Below are 17,860 nucleotides of genomic sequence, written 5' to 3'. Positions count from 1 at the left end.
GCATTAATTGAAGTCGTAGCTCAGTGAAGGCCATTTTTAAAGTAGGCGACTTGAGTTTAGTCAAATATCTGGCTCTGAAATGTTCAGTCTTCAAAAAGGAGAACCAAAAGGAAAATTGTGAGGTCCTAATTGACTGCAGATCTTTTCTTGAATCAGTCCAAAAAATGAATTCTCTTAATTGTCTCTTATCCATGCCAATAACAGCGTTCACCTCAGAAAAGTTATATTTTTGTAAAAGAATTTGAAAACTTGATTTCCAGAACTGGTTGACGCACATTTACGAGTAGCACAATGCTGGGAGACGATTAGTTGGTAGGGTAACAATGGCGGGTTACAGACCGTCCATTTGGGGCAGGCTGTACCTGCCCCTTCCCCCAGTGTATCGGGGCCTCAGCGGTCAGAACAGCAGCCGCTGAGGCCCCGATCCTCCGCTTTTCAGGCTGCGGGGAAGCGGCAAAACACCGCTTCCCCGCAGCCTGAAAAGGGGTGTCCCTGGGGCTTCAAGCCCCAAGGACACCCCGCGGTGGCAGGGAGGAGGAGAAAGGGGCCGTTTGGCCCCTTTCTCCCTTGCTTCGCTGGGTGCAGCTGTCTGAAGGCTGCACCCAGCGACACAAGGCGGCGATGCAAACCAGGAAGGAGCTCCGAAACGGAGCTCCTTCCTGGTCCGCGAAAAGGGCACACCTGGCGCGGACCGACGACATCATGTCCGCGCCGCCCCGTATAGAGGCAGCGCGGTCATGACGTCATCATGGCGGCCCCCATGTGGAAGGGGAGCCGCCATTTTGTACGGACTCAGTCCGTACTAGGGTTAGGGGGGTGCGGAAGCACCGCACCTTCCTAACCCTAGTACGGACTGACTCCGTACTTTCATGGTGGTGTATAACCCACCAATATGTTTAAAATATCTTATCTGTGTAAATTCTATTCTTGTTTAACTGGTGTTTAACTTGATTGTGTGTTTCTGCATGGCAAGGGGAATGGACATGATGGCCCTTGAGGTCTCTTCCAAATCTATGATTCTGTGATTCTATGAATCCATGATTCCTGAAAAGCTTACACTGTAGACAATATTAAAAGTTGCCTCACAAAAAAATAGTGAGGTTAGAGCTCTGTACATTTACTCTACCAAATGTTTTATTTTTACAATCAGTTGATGCAGCAGTGTGGATTCAGATTGTGCCTTTTGAGCATGCCACGTTAAAGAATATTACTTGCTTTGGTGCTAGAGCTACAAACAGGATGCTTCATGACAAGAAACAACAATAATAATATAATAATAAATATTTATTTATATCCCACCTCTTCCGTTTTGAGGATCGAGCATAGTTTAAAAATATACAACAGTAAAAACAACAAGCCCCACAAGACCCCAGCCCAACCCTCCCTCCCAAGAATTGTGTTTCTCAGTGACCTAGCAGGAGACTACTAGGGCATGACTAACTCCTATATTTATATTTGGGAAGGACTTCCCCCTAGGTTACATGGGTTGGTATGTAGGTTTGTACTAGACTTTAAAACATATACATCATTCTTTGCAGTGTGTAACTGAGTCATCACAAGCACCTTTTTCAGTGCTGTTGCTTCCTTCTCATGGCATACTGTAGATTGCACCATATGACATTGTAAGAATTATGTGGCTTTCTGTGGTGGTGGCATGGTTTTATTTTAATTTTTTGATGGTGTCTAAGAATACCAGGAAACTGTTGCTATGCTGGCTTTCATTGGGCTCTCTGTTAATTATCTTGGGATTTTGAGAATAGCATGCTGCTCCTGTTAGCTCAGATATCTAGGAGCACCTCAGAGGATGAAGCTCTAAGCTAGGGAAGAAATACATTTGTATGCTTAAAGCCAAGCACCATGTTTTTCTTTTCTGAGGCCTATTAACTTATTTGTTAGATGTTTTGATTTTTTTAAAAAAACTTGTTATTTTACTCTTTTGAATTCTAATGAGAGAAATTATTATAAGAGTTCCAAATGTTTCTGGCTTTGTAGTAAAATAGTGGAAGCATATGTAAGCTGGAGAGCTTGTGGGACAACTTTCTGCCTGGCAATATTATATTGTTTTCCTAGATATAAAGTGAATGTTTCAGTACCTGCATCGTTACAATGGAATATATATTTCTTGCCTTGTATTTCTCTTTTTTTATCTGCCTGTGTGCTCTGGTGTGCCTATATTTTTCTGGCTGCCAAGAAATGACTTATAGACATGAAGGTAAGCAGTTCTTTATTCACTTTTGTTTGGTCATGAGTTTAGTTTGGGACTTTCTCCTGCTGTCCTGACTAATGAAGTGAAAAGATTTTCTGTATGGCTTAGTTCCTAACTCTTTAACAACTTTTATGAAAGATATAAAGGGATGTTGTTGTGGTGGTGGTGGTGCTAGTGGTATGTCTTCAAGTCATTTCCGACTTATGGTGACCCTGTCATGGGGTTTTCTTGGCAAATTTCTTCAAAGGATGTTTGACATTGCCATCCTCTGAGGCTGAGAGAGTGTGGCTTGCCCACACTGAAAACAGATTCTTGGTTATTTGGAGCCTGTTGAACATGAATTATGGACTCTCTACTGACATGTTAATTATACATTGCAAATTCTTATAAATGGTCGATTGCTCCTGCTTAGATAGCAGAATTAAACTAGGGCATATTAATAATTGATATAATTCCTTATTTATAAAATATAAAGAAGACAAATTATAACACAGAAAAATACCAAGGCTCTTAGGAGAGATTTATACATGGGAGCAAGGCATTCTGTTCTGTCAGTTTCTGAACTATGAGATGTAATCCTTAAAAGAGAGAGAGAGAGATGGGCCTTATTCTCTGCCTTTTATTTATTTGGCAACTGTTAACCACAAGATCCAGAGGGATAGTTATTTAGTCTTTTGAAGCAAAACCAGCAGTATATTATTCTTTAAAGACAAACAGATTTTATTGTGGCATAAGCTTTCAGTGTCCATAACAAATGTGTAGGTTACGAAAATATTCTTAAGGTGCCAAAATTGCGAAGGCACAAGTGAGGAGACAATGCTTCAGTCTTGTGCTTATACCATATTCATTGTAAATTCAATTGATCCAGAAACTTTGCACCTTTTGCCCATCATAGTAAGCATATACTTTGTATGGCCATAGCAATGTTTTAAGCAAAAAAATAAACCACAGTTCAATTCACTGAAATAAACTGTGCCATCATTTTTTTCTTAAACCTAAATTTGGTCAACATTCTACTATAGTTTTAAATTGTGCATTATAGAAAAGTCCTACTTATTCAAATATTTAAATGCTTTTCTAATAAAAATTAAATTCTTACACTGTACATTTAATGCAGATATATATTTAATGCAGTGTTGAACCTAACCTTTGAAAAATGGGGTGCTGTTAACTTTCAGTTCAATAATTCTGCATTGCTCCTAGGCAAGGCTACTCTAAAATAAGTTTCATTCACTTCAGTGAGCTTGTGTATATGTACATAGGATTGCAGATTTATTTATTTGTGAGTTTCACTGTATCCTATTGAATGGAAAATTATATGACATTTTCCATGTGAAATCAGTCCAACCATTTTTCATATATTAAATAGATCATTTGAAAATGCAAAGTTTTTACAAGTTATTAAAAATGTACAAATGGCTATAAAATTCTGTTTGTAGAAAGAGTATCTAGATTTTTGTCACTTATTCCTGTTACTGAAATCCTGTTTTGATATCCAAGGGTACTGAGGAGAAGGTACAGAAAGCTATGAAACAGAATGGAAGAAGCGTTTGTTTTGGTTAATGACTAGTAAGGGAGGGCATAGAATTTTCTTGGCCTGAAAAAAGAAGGACCAGTGATAACTCTGTGAATTTGAAGCTGCACAATTGTATTGCAGTTCTCTCCCTTATCAGTAATTATGTAAGGAAGAGAAGCAAGAAGAGCAGCAATGTCAATCCTCAGAGAATGTATATGAGACGTTGAAAGGTTCAGCACATGGAATGGCCTCTGCCAAACCTTTGAGGAGGTGTGAGATGGTAGTGGTAGAGGACTTCCTTCTGAGGGGAACAGAATCAGTGGGATGTGGGCCTGACAAGGTGCTGTCTTCATGCGGCAAAAAACAACCATGTAATGGAAAGGCTGACAAAAGTCATCAAGCCCATTAACTGTTACTTTTGGTTCATGTGGGAACCAATGACACTGCAAGGCATAGTCTTCAGGATATCATAAGGGATTATGAGGCTCTAGGTAGGAAGTTGAAGAACTTGAATGCACAGGTTGTCATTTCATCTCTTTTCCGAATTGAAGGCCATGGTCCAGGAAGGAAGAGAAAATAGTGTAGGTGAAGAACTGGCTCTGCAGATGGCACTGCCAGGGACAATTTGGCCTCTGGGACCATGGTGTCAGGTTTCATGAACATGGACTTCTGGAAAGGGATGGGTTGCACACCTCACGGCAGTGGGCAACAATATTTTTGATAAGAGTTTTTAAAAATCTAATCAGGAGGAGTTTAAACTGAATTATGTGGAGGAAGGAGACAGTATTCTTAAGGGTAGAAATTCATCAGGTGTTGGAGAAAATAGCCTGACTGTTATACAAAGAACAACTACAATAACCCAACAGTTGGAGGGTAAAGAACTTAAACCCTTGTAAACATCTAGGGGGATGATATGTCTTAGATATGTCTACACTCATGAACAGAGCATGGGAAATAAACAAGATGAAGTTAAAATCTTAACACAACAAAGCAAATATGATATAATAGACATCACTGAAACCTTTTGGAATGAGTCTCATGATTGGAATGTAGTAACAGAGGAATATAACCAATTTCAGAGAAAAAGATCAAACAGGAAGGAAGGAGGAGTAGCATTATATGCCAGGGATATTTATGCCTGTGAAGAGATCCATGATTTGAATCCTGGAAGCCAGGTTGAGAGCATATGGGTGAAAATTATGGAGGAAGGAAACAACAGTGATGTCATTGTGGGAGTCTACTACAGACCTCAAAGGCAGACTGAGGCCTTGGATGATGCCTTTCTGGAATAGATGACTACATTCAGAAAGGAGATATATAGTAGTAATGGGGGATTTCAACTATCCTGATATTTGTTGGAAGTCAAAATCTGCCAAGAATATAAGGTCCAACAAATTCCTCACTAGCCTTGAAGACAGTTTCATGGTACATAAAGTGAAAGTGGCAAAAAGGGGATCAACTATACACTACTGCTGCTGGTTGATGGATTTATAACTGGTTGATGGACTAAACCCAAAGGGTGGTCAATGGTTTCTTTTCATCCTGCAGAGGAGTGGTTAGTGAGGTGACCATGTTCTCCTGGAGCTTGCTGTACACATTAAAAACAATTAAAAGGGCATTTTTGTTATGTCTGTAGCAAAAGGACGAACAAGGAAACAGTAGGGGCACTGCATGGAGAAGGTGGTGAAAAGTTAATGGGGCAGAGAAAAGGCAAAATTACTCAATAATCTCTTTGCCTCAGTCTTCTCTGATAAGGAGAACAGTGCTCAACCTGTGGGAAATGGAGCAAATGATTCAGTAGAGAGGAGATGCAAGATAGAATAGTTAAAGAGATGGTGCAGGAATACCTGGCTACTCTAAATGAATTCAGGTCTCCAGAGCCAGATGAACTTCACCCAAGAGTAATAACTGGCAGAAGAAATCTCAGAACCTCTGGCAATAACCTTTGAGAATTCCTGGAAACCAGAAGTCCCAACAGACTGGAGGAGAGCAAATGGTGTTCCTGTCTTCAAAAATGGGGGAAACAGGACCCAACTAATTGCTGCTCAGTCAGCCTGACTTCACTACTAGGAAAGACTCTATTGATCATGAAACAGATAGTCTGTAAGTACTTAGAAAAGAATGCTATAATCACTAAAAGTCAACATCGTTTTCCCCCCAAATACAAGTCATACCAGAATAATCTTATCTCTTTTCTTGATATAGTTACAAGCTTCGTAGATGAGGGAATGCTGTGGATGTAGCATATCTTGATTTTAGTAAGGCTTTTGACAAGGTTTCCCATGATATTTTTTAGAACTTCACTGAAATTGTATTGATTCTTCAGCCTTTTGACTGACTTAAGAACATAAGAAGGTTTAAAGGTGACATGATAGCCATGTTTAAATATTTGATAGGCTGACATATGAGAATGGATCAAGTTGATTTTCTGCAGCTCCATAAGCTAGGGCCCAGAACAGATGGGACAAAACAGGTGGCTTCCAAACGCTTTGGAGGCATGATGTTCAAACAACACACACCTCCAACATGGTCCAAAGCCACCCTGAATTGGTGCTCCATTCCTTTGGACCAGAACATAAAGGATCTGAGATTATCCAGCTCCTGGTGTTGCAGGTTGGATCCTGCAGCCATGGTCTGCTTTGAGAGAGGGTTGTGCGGTCAGCACAGTCTTGATTCATTTATGGCCAGAGTGGACCTGGGCTACTCTTTCCTGCCTATCTGCTCCAATCCTAGGACATGGAGCAATGGATTCAAACTACAGGAAGAGTTTCCACCAAAACATTAGGAAGAACATCCTGTCGGTAAAAGCTTTTTGAGAGAGTGCCTCAGAGCGGAGTCTCCTTTGGATGTTTTGAAACAGAGGCCAGACCCTCCCTCAACTCTGCCAACTATTCCTGCCAAGAAAACTTCCTCCTCTGGCAATTACAAGTTTAGGGGGGAAATCCTTGTACCAGTTGAAACAGCATGTTTGACTTCCAGGAGAATGATACTACTGTTATTCTGCTTTGCCATCATATGAAACCATCCTTCTAGGACACAACTTTCATGACATGTTTCAACTCTTCTACCATGTGTGAAAAAATTCCATGCAGTTTAGCCTCTTCCAAACATGATAGCACTGTGGAGCACTTCTCTTTCTAGTTCTTTTCTTCCCCTCTCTCTATTATTCCAGGAAGAATAAGAATCCAATGTTCATCCAAGTTTTATTTCCTGTCTATATGGCACTCTTGTTATGGCTGGGGAGAAAGGTAAACAGACTTAATCCTTGCTGTTTAAAGAAAAACACTCAGTTGTTTAAATTCACTCTTTTACCTTCCCATAATTTATTTCTTAAGAGCTCACTGGTTGTGGGATGATGGCTTTCAACGCTTCCTCAAACATAGCTTAAAATTATTTTCCAGCTGTTTTCCTCCATTGTAGTTTTAAACTCTTTTCTCCATAAAATTCTCTTTATCAACTACTAATGTCTTCTAATCTGTAGAGGTGTGAATCAATACAAAGCATAACACATAGCCGTCAGTTTTTTAAATGATATCAAGTTGTCCTTCAGCTTTTAAAAGGGTCAGTTGTGGCATTTGTGCAAATTAGCAATGATCAGCTGTGGTATGTTCTTTGCACCCCAGTCCCCTCTGCCCTGCCATTTCTGAGTCCCCAATAACAGGGGGACACTTTTGCTGGTCCAAATGACACTGGACTAGTAAACTCCACGGGTAGTGTGTGGCACCTCAACACTTTCACTGAAGGTGCACCCAGAGCAACGTCATTCCAACTGGAAGTCTCCTGATCCTGGCTTTAGACAAAGGACTGTTGACTTCCTTCTTCTCCCAGTGTTCTCTTCAGTCATAGCAACTGCTCACCCTGTTTGCATGTATCTTAACTAGTGCATATGAATTAACAGCCATGCTGCATGAATGAAAACCTTTAAGAGAGGTTTTGTTGCTGATTTCATGGGGAACAGGGAGGGCATTAAAGATTCTTTTTTCTAAGTCTTAGCTTAAGAGGAAATGATTGAGATGCACAGGGAAGTATGGGGGTGTATGTGTATGCATGTATTTTGGGAGGGGTCCTTTGGGATCTTATTATAAGAATGAATTTTGTTGCTATTGCAGAGTCATGTTGTGGAGACATTTTTTGGATTTGAAGAAGAATCAGCTGATTCCGAAGCATCATCAGTGACTTCCTATAGCACAGATAAACCTGACAGGACTCCTGATGCACCAAAAGATTTGGAATGTGTAAGTACTTGTGCATATAATATGGCATGTTGGAAGTGCAACAGTTGCACTGAAAGAGTTAATGGCTCAGAGTGGCAGTAGCAATAGATTTAGATAGTTTGAAGATCTGGAGGGAGCTCCCTCTCTGTGTGCCCATCCTGACCCCTGTGTTATGTGAACTGATATGCTTCCACTTCTTCTATCCAGAACTCTCTTAGTTCTTTGCTAGAATGTAGCTAGATGAGTAACTTTCCTGTCTAAGCATGGCATTCCTATGATAAAGTCTTTAGTTTCTTCTCTGAGCCATCAGTGTCTTTCCTCCTTAAGCCAGGTTCTCTAGCTGGTGCACACACAAAATGAATAAGGCATATAAAGGTAATGTTTCTCAACTACTTTCCAGTGAACTTGCCTTTAATTTCTCCTGTTCTTTAAAAGCATATTTCACACTTAAGGTATTTAATATTTCAAACTCTGAATGTGTTCCATTAATACAAAAGACTAATATAAAGAGCCCTGGTGATGCAGTGGTTAAATGCCAGTAGTGCAGCCACAAGGTTGTGAGTTCAATCCCAGGGGCTCCAAGGTTGACTCAGCCTTCCATAGATCACTAAAATGAGTACCCAGCTTGTTGGGGGCAATTAACTTACAGATTGTAAACAAGTGCTGAGTTTACCGGTAAAGAAATGTACATGCTACTCTATTGCTATAATGTTCCTCTGTTAGTACAGTGCACCCGCGGCATACACAGGTGTACCATATGCAGATTCAAGCTTACTCTGAAGCCACGATGTAATTGGGCAAATGGTGTGCATGCCCGTGGCGCCCGCACCACAAGCGAGCATACGTGGAATCCCCCTTACATGAGGAAAGGGCCCACTGTACTTACCTCTCTCTCTCTTTTTTTCTAACCTATTATTCTGAACTCAATTTTCATTTTCATTTTGTTTTATTTTGCTTAGCAACTTTCATAGCAAAAATTGATGCTTTTTTCAAAACCAGAAGTCTCTTGCCTGCTTCTAGTTACCCTAAATTTGGGGGCTTTGGGGACAGTCTTTCCAGCACATAGGATGCCTCACAAGAAGAAAACTGGTCCCATCCCAGCCTAGATCCTTTCTATTTAGTTGTAATGGGTTCAGAGAGACAGTTGCTTTCCTATTCTCCATTAAGAATACCAGATTTTTAAGTCCAGCAGCTGAGGCCTAGCTGCCTTTTCTACAAGTAACAACAGTGAGACTGGGAAGCAGAAGAGACTGGTCCTTTTCTGTGGTGATAACACATCTTTTAAATGCTCTTCTATTCAATAAAATAAAATAAAATGCAGACCTCCCTCCTTTGGAGAAGAGAGGGTAATAACTGAGAAAATACGGTACCTGCACATCCATTTTGGGCACTGGAACAGAAGTCTAATTGTAGTGGCTATTCTCATTCTCTAGCTAGACTGTGAACTGGCTGTAAGTGTTTGGTCCAGTTTATTAATGACTGGAATGGAATGCCTGGAATTTATCAGTGGGAGGTTTCTTGGCATAGTGTTCATGCCCCCCCCCCTTTTTTTTTTTTACCAGTTAATAATTACTCTCTGTTCCCTGCCTGGGAGCCAGGGCCAATACCAGTGTTAGGTTAAAATGTTGGATTAAAACCAATAAAACTCAGGTCCAAATCTCCATGAAATTTGCGTGATGACCTGATGTGGGCAGAAAGAGAGGGAGAACTTTGTATGTTCCCTGGAGCTCCTTTGAAGAAGAATGGGATATAAATGTGCTAAACACAATCATATTTATTTATTAACAGCAAGACCATGGCCCCTATATAAGTCAGATTTCTAAAAAATCTCAAATTCCATAGCTGTAATAGTCATGCAAATCATTACACCTTTCCATGGTATTAGCATTTTAAAATATCTAATACTGTACCTGAAACTGTTGCTAAGTGTGTGTTTCATCATCATGAAATACCCTATAACTTGCTTCATGAGAACTTTACATAGAAATGGTACTTTGTTAACTGAATGCAGATTATTGAGGAGATTTCCTTGGGTTGTCATGTTTTTTTTTAAATAATTGCTTCTTTTATTTAATTGTTTCTCTTAAAATAGCAAATAATAATAATAATCTATTAACAGTGTTTGCACATTTAGAAGAAAATATTTTAAATAACTATTTATTTAAAGAACATGCCTGAAGAAGCTGACTTGTGGTTTTGTGAACTAACAAGAGAGTATCAAGCTTTGCAAAGATCATATGCATTGCTTCAGGAACAAGTTGGGGGAACCCTGGATACAGAAAGAGAAGCTAGGGTGATTTTATTTTATGTGGCTTTGCAAAGAATACAGCTCCTCTAGTTTAATTTGGCATATATTTGATTATGAGATTTCCAGTGATGGGATCATGCAACTATCGTTGTTTGTCTTCAGGTTGTTTCAGACTTATGGCAACCCTAAGGCAAACCTATCACAGGGTTTCCTTGGCAAGATTTATTCAGATTTATTCAGAAAGCCTTTGCTTTCCTCTGAGGCTGAGAGAGTGTGGCTTGAACAAGGCCACCCAGTGGGTTTCCATAGCTGAGCAAGGATTTTAACCCTGGTCTCCAGAGACTCAGTCCAATGTTCAAACCAGTAAACCACACTGGCTTTTGCAACGATTAGTCTGCTTTAACTTCTAGTGTGTCTGATTACAAGCTGCCTGATTTTTAGCTTTATCTTTCTTCTTTAATTTCCCTTTTGTAGATTAGTAGAGGTTGGCATATCACTGGTGGACTTAAAATGTTCTGTGTCTGGAATCTCCTGAAATTTTAGAGTGGGCTTGGAATTAGACAAAATCTAGCATGGCTATTTTAGGTTCTGAAAAAGGACCCAGCACATTCCTTTGGAATGTTGCAAATTAATTCATTAAAATTCTAGCAATATAGCATTAATAATAATGATAATCATAATAATAAGCGTGCTTTCTCATCTAGCTAGGTCTAAACTCTTTTTTGCTTGACATGCTGGTTATGCTGGTTTAAATAAGCTGAAATATTTTCTCAGGCATTAGGGCATTTGTTCTTTAATCCAGTTGACCTCTCAAGTTTTCATCATTTTTTAATTAGCTGAAGTCTTTGTTCCAGCGACCCTTTCAGTTAAATTCTAGATTTAACTGAATTTAAATTGAATTTGTAGAATTCATAGATGTTCTCCCATCATATCTTCCAGTGTAGTATCAAATCTATTGTATTTCTTAAATAATGGTTTTAGGATCCCTCACCCCACGACAGCCCATCACTGGTAACAGTTAGTTAGCTGGCCTGGAGTAGTGAGTAGAAGACTTCAAATTTTGTGTTTTGCAACAGTGGCTTCTGCCCAAAAATAATATCTCATATCCAAATTTTAAACTATCTTGATAACTGTAATTTTGATTTTAAATTACTATGATAAAGAATAGTATTTTTAAAAATCTTTATTCAGATACATGAACAACTAGAAGGAGATCTTTTCAAATGCCAAGCAAAAATTGAAGACTTAAAGAAAGCTCTTACTGGGAAAGGACAGGTAAAATGCTTCCTTCATGGTTTCTGTCAATTCATTCTCTCTTCTGCATGCACAGCTGCCTTTATCATCATCATTGCTTCCTGGTACTTTTCTGTGTCTGACGCTGTGCGCTAGCTGCTATTCTACTTTTGAAAAATGCTTGTTTAAAACCAGTTAAGAATTTTTTTAAAATAATATGAATCTTGAGTAGCTTAGGTTGCAGTCCTGAGACCTATTTCTGTTTATTTCCCAAGCAATGTTTTAGGTTTGTTGTGCTTTTTAAAAATATGTATGTGACCTTGTGTGTTTTGTTTCTTGAAGAAAGGTTGTATCTTATTATAAGAAAATTGTTGAATATCTAATAAGTTCTACTTCTGCCTAAGACTATGGGGCAAACTACACTTTTCAGAAATGTTCCTAACAGTGGCTACTTTATTTTTCACACACACACATGAGCCACACACTGCCTAAGTGTAGATTTGAATGTCAAAGAACAGGAACAAAAGTATTACCTCCTCCTTCTTTTGTTTTGTGGTCTCAGCCTGTAACAGGGACCTGCATGGCTGCATCTTGTGACAAAATTAAGTAGCCAATGTTAAACTCACCTGTAAAAACACATGCTAAATATGATACACAGTTTGCCCCCAGTGGAGTCAATTAGGATGTAGTATGTAGCTGTTTATGGAGTTTCTTTGTGATGTGATTATGTCAAGTGTTTACACATTCAGATGTTAGGCTGAAAAGAAATATTGATGTAACTTTTATAAAATCTAATTGTAATGCAAAATATCTCAATCAAAAAGCTAATAATGTAGCAGTGTGTACATTGTTGTGATGATACAGTTCTCTGTCCATGTTAAACATTAGTCCATGTTAAACATTAGCCATATGGAACATAAACATATGTTCCATATGGCATATTGCATTTCTCTGTATTAGTTCCAAAAATAATTGAACCATTTGGTTTATGGGGCCATTGTAACATAGCTGCTAGAGTAATCAGTTCTGACAGTGCATTATTTTCACATATATGTACTCATGGAATTACTTTAGAAAGTAATCGGTGGAGGTGCCTCCATTGCTTTTCCCCTTACAGATTTCTTCCAGTAGCACAAAAACCATCAATTTTAGCCAGTAATTTATTTTGAGTATTTGCACATGGGCCTCTACTGATGTTTGCCCTGTCTCTAGCCTCAGGATAGTATTGGATATACATGTTGGTATCACTAATAAGACTATCAAAAATGATGTTTGCACAACTCAAAGCGTGCAAAATTGTTATATTCACATAACTGACATGTGTACATCTGTGCTAACACCTTGGCAATGGAGACTTGAATGGCTGAAGGAATAAACTGGCCAACTTTAGTATAAAAATAGAGAAGGAGAGTTGAAAGACTCCTCTCAGTATGTGCAATGGCATTGATCATTTGGGCTTTCCATAATCAAGTTGAGTGGAAAACTACACCTACACTGTACCTATAAGAGCTAACCTGATTAATTTTATGGCCATTAATTTGCAATTTGTGCTTGGTCTTCTTCCTGCTTATTCACTGCAATAAGAGGCGAACACATTTTTTACATGTTTAAAATACCCCTCATTCCATTGAATAGAATGAGATCTGACCACATGCAATTTGCAGGAGTTCAGGCTTTTTGTTGCCCCGCCTCCTCAGAAAAACTCCTTAAACTCTGTGGGAAAAGGCTTTGTGGTTTTTACCAGAGTATCTGCTGAAATCCATAGAAAATGTATTGTGTGTGTGTGTCCATCTACTTCACATGCATTTGAATGACTGTGCATTTTTAGCAAAGTGAGGGAGAACAGATATGAATAGATTTGATTTTGAACAGGAAAGTAAATTACCCATCAATGTGAATGTGTGAAAATGTACACCAATTCTCATAGCGCACTTGTGTAGACTAGCCCTAAGAGATGTTGAAGATTGACTGATAATGAGAAAAGTTGTGTCCTCTGCATGTTCAGTGGCACAGTGCCTCTGTTGGTTGAGATTCCATATAGTCTTCATGACTAGTATTCATTGTTAGAACTCTGTTCTATAGATTTCTTTAATGCTTTGCTAAATTCAGAGACTGCCACCACTCCTTATAATAAAACTTTTTTATTGTAGAGATGCCTACTTGCTTATATTTTATTAAATGTGGATTTGAGGAAGAAAAGAGAAACACTGATACACTGTGAATAAAAAGAATGGAATAAAAAATACACATTCTTTGTACTCTAACAACAAATATGCTACTTAGACTACTTGGCGTTGACAGGGTCCAACAATTAAAAACCATGAGGGTCCTTTGACTGTTGCTATAGCTCAGTCAGTTCTTGTAACCATTTAAGGAATTACTAAGATTATTCATAGACAGATAATTAAGAATACTGTTTAGGTATGTTGAGGGGAATATTATGCTTTTAATATTTGTAAGATATACACATATCCAGTACAACCTCTTCTGCATCATGGGTTCAGAGACTGTATGTTCTCATTCTCAGCATGAGACAATCAAAGGATTTGCTCTGATGAATAATGGTCTTGGAAATGCACAAGAGAAAGTTTCAGTATGCACTCCATTGTCACATAAAGACCTTGTGTATACTGTTTATAAAGTATTTGAGTCATGTGAAATGTTTCTTTCCTATGCCATTAGGGACACAGTTTTCTTATAAAAATAGCAGATAAAAGGTAAAAGATTTATACGATCTGAAGAGACACCAGAGTATTGGTTAGATACTCTCTCTGATACCATTTAGGACGAATCCTTTTACCTCTGTAGCGATAGAATCATAGAGTTGGAAGATACCTCAGGAGGCAGCAAGTCCAACCCTCTGCCATGCAGGAATATGGGAAAAAAGCACTCCCGACAGATGGCCATCCAGCCTCTGTTTAAAGACCTCCAAAGAATGAGACTCCATCGCACTCTGAGGGAGCATGTCCCACTGTCAAACAGCTCTTACAGTCAGGATATTCTTCCAAATGTTGAGGTGGAATCTTTTTTCTTGTAGTTTGAATCTGTTGCTCTGGGATCTGTTCTCTGGAGCTGAAGAAAATAGGGAAACATAGGACAGAACTACAGCACTGATTGGAAGAGATATTACTATGACGTTGCTGATTATGCTTTCATCTTTGTTCTATTTGGGGTGGCAAGACAATAAACATCAATATTACTACAGTGGTACCTCGGGATACGAATTACCCAGCTTACGAAATTTTCAGGATACGAAAAAAATTAATTTAAAAAAACTGTTTCGGGTTAAGAAAGTTTTTTCGGGTTACGAAAAAACTTTTGGTGCTTTTCGGCGCTATTTTACACCAAATCGCGGCTTTTCCCCATTAGCGCCTATGGGGATTCGGCTTGCGAAAGCCTTTCGGGTTACGAAATTGACAGCGGAACGAATTAATTTCGTAACCCGAGGCACCACTGTATTAGTAACAACAAGAATAGCTTTCTTTCAGAGTCATTGCTGGTTTCGATATACACATAATGTTGCTATGTGTTTTGCCAAATCGTATATGTAAGATATAAAATTAACTAATGTTAAATCACTACTTTTACATCTAAATATCATGTTACTGACACACAGTGTTGCCAATTTCCGGGGAATTCCCTGAAATCTGGGGAATTTAATTAATATCTTTCCAGGGATTTTGACTGAATATTCCGGGGGGGAAATGGGGAAATCTGGAGATTTTGGATTTTGATAAAACATTCTGGGAAATATCTTTGACGTTCGTTGGCAACACATGGGTTAAAAGATGGGATTGTGTATTTTTACATTTGGTTCAATGGATTTAAAAATAGTTGGCTTTAAATACCAAAATGACAAAATGACATGCTCACTGCATTTTATCCAAATGTGGTTTATCTCTCCAAGGCTGGGATCTGCAGCAGGGCGACTCCTGCACATTTATGAAAGGAGCATGCTGCGGTCCCGAACCACCACTTTGCTGGTGCTAAAAATATTATTATTATTATTATTATTATTATTATTATTATTATTAACCTTTATTTATAAAGCGCTGTAAATTTACACAGTGCTGTACATACAATCTTTTTAATTGGACGGTTCCCTGCCCTCAGGCTTACAATCTAGAAAGACACGACACAGAGGGAGTGGTGGTGGGGAAGGGGCATCTCTAGTAGGATAATACATATAAAATACATAGCAATACAGGAAATGATTCAATAAAACAGACAACAAAAGAACATCAAATAGCAAGTGACAATTATGCAATGCCTGGGAACGCTGCCCTGAACAGAATGGTCTTCAACTCTGTTTTGAAGCTGGTTAAAGAAGTGATGGCCCTTGCTCACGGGGGAAGAAGGTTCCAGGAGTGAGGGGCAGCGAGTGAAAAGGGGTGAATCTGGGATGGGGCAGAGGAAATCCTGGGCTGTGACAGCAGGCCTTGACTACCAGAACAGAGGGCCCTAGTGGGAAGGTGAGGAGAAATAAGGTCTGATAAGTAAGGGGGGGCCAGCCCATGGAGGACTTTAAACGTCGACAGCAGGAGTTTGTACTGAATGCGGAAAGGGAGGGGGAGCCAGTGAAGGGATGCCAACACAGGAGAGATGTGGTCAGAGTGGTGGGTGGAAGTGATAATGCGTGCAGCTGAATGCTGGACAGAAATTAAAGGACGGAGGTGAGAAAGAGGAAGCCCAGCCAGGAGGATGTTACAGTAATCAAGTCGTGAGATCACTAGGGCATGAACCAGGATCTTGGCAGTAGAGGCGGAGAGATATGGTCGGATTTTGGCAATATTGTACAAAAAGAATCTACAAGCCTTGGCTGTGGTCTGGATCTGAGGGATACACGACAGAGAAGAATCAAAGATGAAACCAAGACTGCGGGCTTGCTGGACTGGTTGAATAGAAATGTTGTCTACAGAGACAGAAAAGGAGTGTTGAAGGGTGGGCTTAGGAGGAAAGACAAGAAGCTCCGTCTTGGACATGTTGAGCTTCAAACGCCGATGGCGCATCCACTGCGAGACAGCTGTGAGGCAAGACGAGACTTGCTGTTCAAGCCTTGGAGAAAGGTCAGGGGTGGAAAGATACAACTGGGTGTCATCGGCATAGAGATGGTAGGAAAAACCAAAAGAGCTAATGAGTTTACCTAAGGACAGTGTGTAGAGAGAAAACAGAAGGGGACCCAGAACAGAGCCCTGGGGAACTCCAACAGATAAGGGAACAGGAGAAGAAGTCTGACCGCCTGCAACCACTGCAAAAGATCTGCCAGACAAATAAGATCGAAACCAGTCGAGAACAGAGTCTGAGAACCCAAGGTCAGAGAGTATGTCAATTAGTAGACAGTGATCAACGGTGTCAAAGGCTGCAGACAAATCGAGAAGGATGAGAACAGAGTAAAGGCCATTAGCCTTGGCCTGTAAAAGGTCATTCGAGATCTTAGTGAGAGCTGTCTCTGTGGAATGCCTTGGGCGGAAACCAGACTGAAAGGGATCGAGGATGGAGTTGGCTTCAAGAAACTCAAGACAGCGTGAATAAACAACCCATTCCAAAACCTTTGAAAGAAAGGGGAGAAGAGAAATCAGACGATAGCTAGACAAAGAGGAGGGGTCAAGAGAAGTTTTTTTCAGAATTGGGGAAATGAGAGCATGTTTGAAGTCCGACGGGAAGGAGCCTGTAGAGAGAGAGAGAGAGATTGAAGATATGGAGAAGCGAGGGCAGAAAAGAGGGAGCTACAGAAATTAGAAGACGAGTAGAAATTGGATCAAGAGGACAGGTAGCAGGTTTGGAAGAGTTCAGAAGTGTAGAGAGTTCATCCAAAGAGGCAGGAGGAAACACAGAAAATTTGTTAGGGGAGGGCGAAAGAAGATTATGAGCGGAAGAGGAATCAGGAGGGACTATCTCAGAGCGAATGGTGGTAATCTTAGAGACGAAATAATTAGCAAAGTCATTAGGAGAGAATCATGAAGAGACAGGAGGAGAGGGAGGTTTAAGCAATGAGTTGAAGATGGAGAACAAACGCTGCGGGCGCCTCTCATTGGCGGAGATCAATGATATGTAATAAGTTTGTTTAGCCATAGACAGGGCACGTGAGAAGGAAGAAAGAACAAATTTGAAATGGATAAAATCAGCCCACTCTTTGGACTTTCTCCAAAGACGTTCGGCCGCTCTAGAGCAGGACCGGAGAAACTTAATGTTGGGGGTAAAAAGAATGGCAAAATGCTGCTCCTTCTAGTGCCGGCCAAAAGGTGCTTTGCCACTGCAGCAGCAGCTTTTCAGGGTTTCTTTGGTACAGCGTGTCCAAACACTGGTCCAAAGAAATGGCATGACACTACCCGCCCTCTGGTTGGGTGGGCAGTGTGACGTCGGCATTGGGGCATAGTCGAGGCGTGTGGCCCCCACTTTGCCCGGAAGCTAGTGTTTATCACAGGCCTGTTTAGCCCCATACT

General features: G+C 39.9%; 1 protein-coding gene across 7 annotated transcripts in view; it reads left to right on the top strand.

Annotated features, from left to right (window-relative positions):
- LOC149280649 (janus kinase and microtubule-interacting protein 1-like) overlaps nt 1-17,860 on the top strand; it is a 66,526-nt gene that overhangs the window by 32,560 nt on the left and 16,106 nt on the right. For 6 of the 7 annotated variants that reach the window (XR_016278136.1, XM_089500212.1, XM_089500207.1 and 3 more), the window contains 2 exons: nt 7,832-7,957; nt 11,376-11,459. Coding sequence is in view for 6 of the 7 variants with exons in the window: in XM_089500212.1 (XP_089356338.1) it covers nt 7,832-7,957; nt 11,376-11,459 (210 nt within the window). In the remaining variant the exon portion in view is untranslated. The remainder of the gene's footprint in view (nt 1-7,831; nt 7,958-11,375; nt 11,460-17,860) is intronic. The other variant, XM_089500211.1, reaches the window with a different exon arrangement.

Source organism: Sceloporus occidentalis, unplaced genomic scaffold (genome assembly GCF_023333645.1).
Source record: "Sceloporus occidentalis isolate IW3139 unplaced genomic scaffold, rSceOcc1.0.p SCAF_150, whole genome shotgun sequence".
NCBI lineage: Eukaryota > Metazoa > Chordata > Lepidosauria > Squamata > Phrynosomatidae > Sceloporus > Sceloporus occidentalis.
Note: the sequence above shows the minus strand (reverse complement) of the source record. Positions and strands in the feature narration are given on the sequence as shown.